Here is a 10577-nt window from a genome sequence, read left to right on the forward strand (position 1 = left end):
TACTTATAAAGCACTTACACAGCAGTTTTCAAGCACTCCAGATGAGCTGGAAGCCCAATCTGAAGTAGTTATGTTCAATAATAATTCGCTGGAGTTGATAGACAACAATGTTTCAATATAATCTATCTTGACCCAGATTTCAGTGTCATGCCAGTCCCTCCAAGCCAACAGAGGAAAGACTATCACAAATACCAGGTGCCCCTTATTAAAACAAAATTTGTAAAGCTCCTCAGTTGGGTTATATCCCAACACCAGGCAAAGAAAAGTCCAAAGGGAGATCACATTGAAGAGCATGAGTTCCCAGCCCACCACACAACCCATCACAAAGCAACTGGACCACTTACTTGGAAGAAAACAACTCAGACAGATGTTGAATTGAACCCTCCAAATCCATGTTTTTCAAACGTTTTAAACATTGTTCAACCTGAGAGAGGGAAGAGCAGCTCAAATTCATATAATACAGACATGGCCACTGATAGGACCAGGAAAGCAAAGAAATGCAAAAGTTCAAAGTATGGAAATACACTCAACACAAGGGAATACCTCTGTTTTAGGGTAAAGTAATCTGTAGCTCAAAGGCAATTGCCCCTCCTTAAAGATTTGAAATTAACCCAGCCAAACAAATTTCTCAAATCAGGTTATAACTAGGAATTTACTATATGTCAGGATGTGCTTGATGCTATAAACGGCACCGAACTAAGTATGAGATTATTCTCAAGATTTTTCTGAAGCAACACACTTTCTAATAATGAAACTATTAAAACAAGAGAGTAAATTAATTAAGCGCTAAATTTCAGCAGTTTGTAAATGGCCACAGAAATGAGGGAAGTGATTGGTTTATTCACTTTACAAAAGTATACTGAACACCTACTATATGCAAGGCATGCTGGGAAATAAAATAGTATATAAGACACTTCCCATTCTCTTGTTGCTAAAAATCTAGTAGTAAAAATAAGAAGACATATAAATTTTTAAATACTAAAATAAAAGATATATCCTATTTAAAATTGCAATCTGCTCCGCACCCCTCCTTTTCCTGCTTTATTTTTCTCCATGGCACTTATCATGATCTGACATTCCATGTATTGACTGACTAATGGTCCTTCTCCTCTCAGCTACAAAGGAAGCTCCATGAGGGCAATATATTTCATCTATTTTATCCGCCACTCTAACTCGGCACTTTGCAGTGTTAAGTAGGCACCCAACAGCATTTTTATTTAAAAAAAAAAAAAAAAAAGGTAAAAGCTATGCATTATACAAAATGTGGTAAGAATTCTGTAGTCCTCAGGAGATACCACATGAAGGGCACGCATGGGACTGCATCTAGACTTTGAAGGGTGTAATAATCTGGATGGGCACTGATACTGGCAAAGATAATATCTTGCTAAAGCTACATACATGCTACTAAAAATTTAAGTATCGATTCTATCATAACAGCATAGTTTTCAGAACAATGGAACCAATGATCTTCAAATTCTCTGGGGTTAGCTCCTATCTTTTCAGTTTTTAATTCTGGACACTAGGAGAGAAGCACTGACAAACCAAGATGATAAAACACTTGGGAGGAACATAAGAACAGTCTTCATAACCCAAAGTATTCATATAGAGAAAGGAATCAAGACTATTTTCTGTGCTTTATGTATGGGAACATGAGAGGGAGGCTAATTCTACTACTTAGCTTTCTTTGAAGGGAGAAAAAAGTAGATGACAGTAGTGTGAATAGTGAAATGTTAAGCAGCTAGAAGGCAGTAGTAGGAATGGAGATGGTAGTTGCAGCAGCATGAAACATGTTCCCTACTCGAAGGAACGGCAGGGACATAAAACGTTACACAAATAACTGCCACATGCGGACCACGCTCAATACCATAAGAGTAGTACAAAGGGGAAGCCCAAATAGCCCACAGTCATAAAAAAAAGGAGTTCCACTACACTAATAATCAAAAAATGCAACTTAAAATGAGATTATCACAATATGCACTTATGCTACACCTTAGGAAGAAGTTTATCACTGCCAGACGGCTTGAAATGGGACTTGCAGGATGGGAAGACTTTTACCAGGCAGAGATGGAGGGGCTGGGTATTCTAACCGTACAGGACCAGGTAAGCAAAAGTCAGGTGAGAGAACGAACGTGGTGAGCAGGGGGAATTGTGAAGAGTTCAGGTGGCTTGGAATATAAAATACATGAAGGTGAGAGCAAGCTAAGGAAAACTGAAAAGGCCAGATCATGCAGGATATTGTAAGCCAAGCTAAGAGGTTTCATCTTTATTCAGGAGACAATGGAGAACCATTAAAAATATCAAAGCCAAGTTTTAGGATGATTAACCTGGCTTTGGCATATAGGATATGCAAGAGTATAGGAAAGACTGGAGTTGAGGGAAGGTCAATTAGGATAGCAAGACAACTAAAAGTTGACAAGTTCTGAAGAAAGAAGATGGAGCCAGAACTAAAAGGGTCTAGATATAGAGAAAATTTTGACCGATCAATTGACTGAATGGGAGAGCTACATAAAAGGAAGAAGCAGAGAAAACAGAACACCAAATTTTTCTGATTAGATAATTATTCGTAACTTGGAAGCCAGGAAGAAAAATAGGTTCAATCTGATATGTTCAACTTAAAATACATTCAAGTTTGGTTTTAGATTAAAAGACTCCTAAAGAGATAAAAAGCTGCCCCAGCAAAGAAAACTTAGGGAAAGACCACGCTCCCAGATCTTTCTTTGATGAAGAAATCTCCATTCTTTTTGCCTTAAGTAATGGGAGGAGAAAATTAACCAGAGGGCACAAATCTGTAAAGTTAGAGAATTTGTCTGTTTCACCCCTGTATACTGAACACCACGCACAGTGCCTAGCACAAAGAAAGTTACAAAAAATACCTGCAGAATTAATAAGGTGAATGAATTTATGAGCTTATAAGGAACCCTAATAATCGCTAAACTAGAGGGCCCAATTTTGTCTTAAACTCTAAACATTACAGGAAACCACTTTCCATAACTTGTTATACAGCCATTTAGTCTAATATATTACTGATTAGATTATATGCCCCACAATATATAAACCACAACTTTGTTCTTTTTATGATTTTAGGATTTTGATTATGCTCAGGAAATTGTTTCTTAATCCAACACTTCGTCTTGCTCAAATCACTGTATCTGTGAACTAGGCAAAAGTACTATAATTATAGATTATATATAATGGAAACTTCATAAAAATTACCCACTAGAAACAAGACTGGCAAAGAATTAAACACAGTTCCTTTCTAAATAAATTGCTTTTTGAAATGCTTTCAGGGAAAAAAAAAAATGAAAGCCCACATGCAACTGTGGACTGAGGATCTATTAAGTCACAAGTAACTGACTGAGTTTCCCATAACAAAATATTAAGTGACAGTGTGATTTCATTTTCATCAAGCAAACATGTTGAGTAGTAAACACAGGGCTTCCTCCTTACCTGTTTGAGGGCTAAGTGGGGCTTGTGGCGGCCCATTCTGTTGTGATTGCTGTAAAGGACTGCGCATAGCACATCTGTTTCTGCATCTAAGGTTTGGCTCTTCAGTGACAGTGTAACAAGACAGCATTCTCTAATTATGGCTGCAACACAAAGGTCTAAACCAGAGATATTTAATAAAACTTAATATGTATTTCTACATTAAACTTATTATGTAAAAATACCCGAAGGAACATCTTTCCTTACTAAGGGGATTAAGAACAAATTCATATAATCAGCTTTAACTATAAGAACATTATTAACAATTCTAAGTATGTGAAAAGATGGAAAATGGTGACCAAGGATATAAAGTTCAGAAATCACTAAGAGAACATCTGTTAAACAATAACGTGTATCTTTGTATCACATTTTACTATGATTTTTAATAACCTTTCATATGACTACTTTGCAGTCATTTGGTGTACACTTATGCCTAAGGACTTTGATGGCAGGGTACATGTTCTATACTTCTCTAAATCCCCTATTTTGTTATGTACATAAGCAAGGCAGAATGGATAAACTCATACTCTTAAAAGCAAAGGTGCAATATGTGGGTACTACTTTCAGATAGTACCAGATAAGAGAAACCACTGTGGCAACTGGAAGTTACATTATTTGATGAATGTCTGACTGAACACAGGGCGCTCAGAACGAAGTAACACCTTCCTAGTCTGAAAAGCTGTGAAGTAGAAGGTGGAGTTAATGTGTGTCTCTGTGGTACTGAGGATAGCACTAGCATCCCAGATGGATAGAATACAAAGGCAGATTCCTACAGAACAGGGAGAACTTTATTTTGTCCCCAACTATATGAAGCCAGAATGGACTGCTTGGAGAATGGGGAGTTGCTGAATTTCCATGCCTGACAGAAATCCTGTTAAATAATTTTTTAATAGAGAAAGAGGAAGATTAATCTATAAATTGCATAGGTTGTGTGGATGGTGAGGAGGATGGGATGATTAGATAGACTGTATTTCACATTAACTATCACTTGAGTGTCCATTTACTGTATCAGGCACTGTTCCAAATGCTAACAGTACCGCTTCCTCAAAACAGCCCTATGAGGCAGGTACTAGGTTTATCCGCATTTGAAAACAAGCTGAGGCACAGAAAGGTTAAATAACGACACCCCCCAACCTGCCCAGCTCCAGCAGAGCCAAGTGCCAGGATTCCAACCCAATCTGGCTCCTGAAAACAACAGCAGGACCACGGATAAAACACTTTAAGAGCACTCTCCCCTCATGACATCATTAGATGCTCTCAACAACTGTGATAGGTAGGCAGCACTAACCCCGTTTTACAGATGAGGCACTGGAGGCCAGAAAGATTGCAGTATAAATACAGAGTGCCCCAGCGCCTTCCTAAAAGATCAGGAAACAGACGGCAGGGGGAACGGGGCTGCTGGCTGGCTGAGCGAGCACAGGGTTTCCAAGCAGCACTTCTCCCCGACGATAGCTGCGTCTACCTCTCTCCGCCCCCTGGGCGCGGGGCTGGGCCTTGGGCATTCGTCGCTACAGCCAGGCCGTGCGGCAGGCACAGTGGGTTTAATGGAGGATTCCAAACCAAGCCAGTGTCCCCACAACATTCCCGGCAAGCGGGAGCCCAGGCGCTCTGGCCGGGTCTTACCCCGCGCCCCTTCCCAGAGTCCCGCGGGCTCAGGAAGTCCCGCCCCCACCGCGCACGTGCGCCGGCCCAGCCGGACACCGCCTCCGGAAGCGTCTGCCGTTCACCGGGCCCCTCACTCACCCAGAGCCGAGTCGGGGTCCTGCACGGTCACTGCGTTGCGGCTCCCCGCCTTCGGGATTCTCACGCGGTTCCACGGCTCCAGGCCCGGCAGCACCGTAGCCATCTTAGGAGGCCGGGGAGGGGCTGGGAAGGGCGGAGCTGGGCGAGACCTAATTGAAGCGACCGAGGGAGAGGAGAAGAGAGGAAATCTAGGGGAGGAAGAGGGCAAGGGGTGGGACTGGGGCGGGGCCCGGAGGTGGGGGCGGGACCTTCCCTGAATCGTGGACCAAATACAGTGGACTGGAGAGGATGGTCGTCCAGTCCCTGGTCACCAAAACCTGGCCGCGTATCAGAATCACTTGGGAGAGTCTGGGGTTGGGGGCTGGGGAAGAACCATCCCAGTACTACTCAATCAGAATCAACAAAGGGGGGAGGAATCTGCATTGTGTTTAGGCTTCCACACAGGGAAGTTTGGAATTACTTCCAAGGCATTTTACAGATGTAAAAACTGAGGCTACCCATACACCCCCATCTCCGCGTCAGACATTAGGGGGAACGGAAGAAATTAAATAGAGGTTTATGAAAGGTGTGGCATTTGAAACACAGAAGAGGGGATTTACTTTGTCCAAGACAGTCAAGGAAGTTTCCTCTACACCAACAGCAAAACCGCGATCACATCAAAGAAACTTGGAGGCCCTCTGACTCTCCATCAACCCCATCCTCTCTATCAGTGTTTAAGACATGACGGTATCTCAAGCTCTGCTGATCCTCACCTCATTAATAACTTTCTAATTGATTCTTTATCTTCAGCCACACCGACGTGACCTTACTTGAGAAAGTCATCCACCGTAATGTATTAGAGAGGCAGTCCGTGGGTTTTGGAGACAGACCACCAAGGTTCTAATTCTAGCTTTGCCGTTTACTAGCTCTATGACCTCAGGAAAGTTACGTAACTCCTCCAAACCTTAGTATCCTTATGGGTAAAATGAAAATTACAGTCTCTGCCTTAGGGTTGTAAAGTGCTTTAGAACAGTGCCTGGCATACAAGCAGATATTTACGCTTACCAGAATTAATAGTGTTACTATTTCTACTGTTTAATACAAGTAACCTTGCCCTATTGAAACACTTGGCCATGCTCTTCCTACATGCCTTTGCAAATACTAATTCCACTGGGATCATCCCTCAGAAACACTGTCGCTCAGCTCTGGTGTCATCACCTCTGGGTAGTTCTTCCTAAACATCCCATCCCCACTCCATAACTTGATAAAGAGATCCTTTTATATACTACCATAGTGTCTTGAACTGGCCTCTGCATTAGCTTCCTATTGCTGCTATAATAAATCATTACAAACTTAGTTGCTTAAAAGACTTACTGTATTTCTGGAGGTCAGAAGTCCAAAATGGATCCCACTGGACTAATGTTGGCAGGGCTTCTGGAGGCTCTAGTGGAAAATACATTTACTTTTTCCAGTTTCTAAAGGCCACTTGCATTGCATTCTTTGGTTCATGTGTCCATCCTCCATTTTCAAAATCAGTAACATAGCACTTTCATTCTCCCTCCACCTCTCTTTCTCTCATCCTTTTGCCTGTTTAGAAGGACCCTGGTGATTACATTGGGCCCTCCAAAATAACCTGGTATAATCTCCCCATCTCAGAATCTCTAACTTTATTACATCTGCAAAAATTGTTTTGCAATTTAAGGGAACATAGTCAGATTCTGGGGATTAAGATGTGGACATCTTTGGGGAGCCATTATTCAGTTACCGTAGACTCTCTCATAGAATTTACTTCACTGTATTAATTTGTATGTCTTCAGTGGCATATGAGCTTACTGAAGGCAGTACTAACCAGTAGTATAGTTTATTGATCTTTATATCTTAATGCTCAACTCAGAGCCTGGCATATAGTAGGACCTCAATGCATTTTAATAACTTTATTGGGGGTATAATTGCTATACAAAGAATCACACATATTTAATGTGTAAAATTTCACAGTTTGTCAATATTTACTGGTTGAATAAGAGACTAGATAATGCTTGAATAGAGTTTTAAGATGATTAGGAATTTCTCAGGCAGATAAGGGAAGAAGGACATCCTTGACAGAAAGGTGTTAAACAACGTGGGTTGGAAGAATCACTAGTCCTGGGTCAGTATTGCTGGAGCATGATATGTGCTGAGGGATGAAGCTGGGAATGGTGGTGTCAGATCCTGGGCAGAACTTGGATTTTACCCTGAAGGCTGGTGGTTCTCCACACTGGCTGATCATAATTAACCTGGATAGCTTTTAAAAAATAGAAATTAGCAGGCCCCACTTTGGAAATTCTTATTCATTAGATAAGAGTAGGGCTCTAATCTTTGTTTTTTTAAAAGCTCCTTGTGATGGTAGTTTTGATTGGGGAGCCCTTGCTGTAGGTGATAAAGGAGTCTCTGAGTCTTAGGCAGGACAGTTTTGGTCACTTTGCCTCAAAGAGCACCCTGAAGAACAGATTTAAAGGAGATGAGACTGGACATAAGGAGGTAAAGGAATCTGTTGCAAACACTGAGGCAAGACATGATGATGGCCTGGATTCAAACACTGGCACTGAAGATGGATGGTAGAACCTATTAAATGTCTGGTATTTAGATACTTAGATGTCTAGCATGACTTCCAGATTTTTGCTTTGAGTTTTCGATATAGGTTTCAGAAGTAGAACAGATTTAGGTAGGTGGCAGAGATAATGAAATAACTTTTGATATATGGAGTTTGAGATCACCCATAGGCTGTCCACAAGAATATGGCCAATTCACCAGTTGAATAAATGGGACTATAGCTCAAAATGTGATTGCAAAGGGAGGGATGTAGAGATGGTGAATATAGGATAATATTTTTAGAAGCTTAGATAAGAAAGGGAGAGTTTAATTTGTAATAGGGTATTGTTTTGTTTCTCATTTTAAGGTAGTGTATCAGTCAGGGTTCCACCATTCAAACAGAATCAATAGGATATAGATATATAGATATTTTTTTAAGGAATTTATTGAAAGAAATTGGGCTTGCACAATTGCGGGGTTTGGATAGTCAAGTTCGAAATCCATATGGCAACAAGAGCGGGCTGGAAACTGAGGCAGGAGCTTAAGCTACAGTCTATAGATAGGATTTCTTCCTCCTTCCTGTTTTCAGAGAAACCTCAGTTGTGTTTTTAAGACCTTCTAACTGATTGGATTGGGATTACCCAGATTTCCCAGGATTATCTCCTTTACTTAAAGTCAACTGATTGTAGCTGACAATCCCATCTACAGAATACTTTCACACATCTAGACTAGTGTTTGACTGAGTAACTGGGTACTATAGCCTAGCCCAATTGATACACAAAATTGACCATTATGGACAAGAAATGACTTGCTCACATATAGGCTAAAGGAAAGGAGCCAAAAGAGTTAGAGAAGCTAGCCATATCACAGAGATAGAGGGGAGAAAATTAATAGAACAAGACCCATTATTTATTCAATAAAGTTTTTGAGCATCAGTTGTTTGCCAGGCACCATACTAAGTCCCAGAGGAGACAAACAAGGATGGGATCAAGTATTCAGGTAAAGAGGTTGACTTAAAGATCAAACAAGCCTTTTTTCTCCAAGCCAGGAAGAAAAATAAAAATAGCTTTAGATATGGAGATGTTTAGGGTGGCGTACTAGGAGGATGAGGGACCCCAGAGCAAAAGCATCTGTGTAGTCTGTGGAGGAGGATTTGCGATCATTACCGAAAACAGAGGGCAGGGAAATGGAGTTGCAGGTGAGCATTGGATATTTGAAATTAGAGCTTCCTTGAACTGGGGGGTGTGGAATAGGCAGGGGCTCTGTACATTAAACAGAAAGTAAGGGTTTAGGGCCATGCTTGGAAAATTTTAGACTCTGTAAAGAAAGACTGCCACAGATACAAATGACCATCAATTAAACAAAACCTTGGTCATCTCATTAGTAATCCAAGAAATGCTAATTAAAGTAATTTTCAGGTACTGTCAAATAGAGTAAAAAGAGTAAAAAGCATGATGTCCCATGTTACTAGGGCTTTGTACAAAAATTTAGATACAAAGTTATCCTTTGTTGTCATAAAAATGGAAAATGATATAATACTTACACGATGAATCAGTTGGTTTCTAATATTTTGGCAGTTGAATTTTTTTTCCCCACAGAAATCAAATATATAAAACAAGTAAAAGTGGAATTGCAGTGATAGAGGTGTATGGTAGAATGCAGGGCCCTCCCATTAAGTGTTATAAGACACTTCCTAGGAACAGTTTTGAACCCACAGTTGTAAATAAATAAATATGTATGGATGTGAGCAATTTTTGATGATACGGTAAGGTGTTTTTTAAAGCAGCTTAGAAAACGATATGTATAATGCGATTTCATGAAAAAAATACACACTCACACATTGAGAAAAAGGTCTAAAAGGATCTAAATGGTGTTAACTTATCTTTCCAGCAGTGGGATAGATCTTTTCTTTTTCTATGAGCTTATTTGTATTTTCTACTTTAAGGAAAGGAAAATAAGGAAAGAAATATGTGTTAATATTATAATAAGAAAAAATATTTTTAATGCCAAAATAGTGTATGCCAAGGTCTTAGGATATGTGTGTGTGTGTGTGTGTGTGTGTGTGTACGCGCTCATGCGCACACACACACGCTTATATTTAGAGACATATGCTTTCTACTATGCATCCTACTATGGCCTCTCAGCTTCAATCCTACCCTTCTATACTTTGCTCTGTGATGCTATGGCTGGGACAACGCAAAACCAAATCGTCTTTGCCAGCTGGTAGTTACATCAACATGGACCACTAGAAGGAGGTTGGAAGGCAGGAAGAGGAGAAAAGGGACTTGTTCCTTCCTGTTTACTCCCTTCTTTCTGACAGTATTGCTCAGCAACAGCTCTTTATCCTGGGTAATGGCAATTGGTTCTAGTCCCTGACTCTTTTGACACACTAGCAGAACTTGTTGACCCCTCAGAGGTAGTAGCAACACCTGGATGGCGTTCTCTCCTCAAAGATCTTGGTCCCAATTCTGCAGATCCCTTCCTCCAAAAGTCTACATTTGATAACCCCAAACTCTTACCCTTGTTTCTTCAGCTCCAGGACTTGTAACTGCTTTTGCATGTATGCTTTTTAGTTATTAAACATCTGTTTAACCAGTTCCTTATGTTAAATTCCCTCTGGTGGAATAGGTCATATGAATCTTTTTTACTCTGACTATTATGATACGTAGAACAAGAAGTAGTCCTGGGAAACAGCCCCTCAAAATGGGATGAGGTTGGTTTGGCTATGTCCCTTAGCTTTGAACTCAGTAGTCTCCTTATCAAGAGGAAAGGAGATATGATAAATCCATGCTATACTGTATTGT

At 40.5% G+C, this 10577-nt stretch overlaps 1 protein-coding gene across 5 annotated transcripts in view; it reads right to left on the reverse strand.

Moving 5' to 3' along the window:
- RMP64 (ribonuclease MRP subunit p64) overlaps positions 1-6121 on the reverse strand; it is a 13900-nt gene extending 7779 nt beyond the window's left edge. The window contains exons 1-4 of one of the 5 annotated variants that reach the window (XM_073893421.1): positions 5979-6121; positions 5227-5375; positions 3448-3587; positions 345-424 (exon numbers count right to left, since the gene is read on the reverse strand). In XM_073893421.1, coding sequence (XP_073749522.1) covers positions 345-424; positions 3448-3587; positions 5227-5375; positions 5979-5983 — 374 coding nt within the window. In that variant the 5' untranslated portion in view covers positions 5984-6121. Of the gene's footprint in view, positions 1-344; positions 425-3447; positions 3603-4771; positions 5159-5226; positions 5417-5978 lie in introns of those variants that run through there. The other 4 variants (XM_025874265.2, XM_073893444.1, XM_025874273.2 and 1 more) reach the window with 4 other exon arrangements.
- Positions 6122-10577: the final 4456 nt, after the last annotated feature.

The sequence above is a fragment of the Callorhinus ursinus genome, unplaced genomic scaffold (assembly GCF_003265705.2).
Source record: "Callorhinus ursinus isolate GAN/ISIS: 27379988/994484 unplaced genomic scaffold, GSC_fseal_2.0 scaffold1, whole genome shotgun sequence".
Classification (NCBI taxonomy): Eukaryota; Metazoa; Chordata; class Mammalia; order Carnivora; family Otariidae; genus Callorhinus; species Callorhinus ursinus.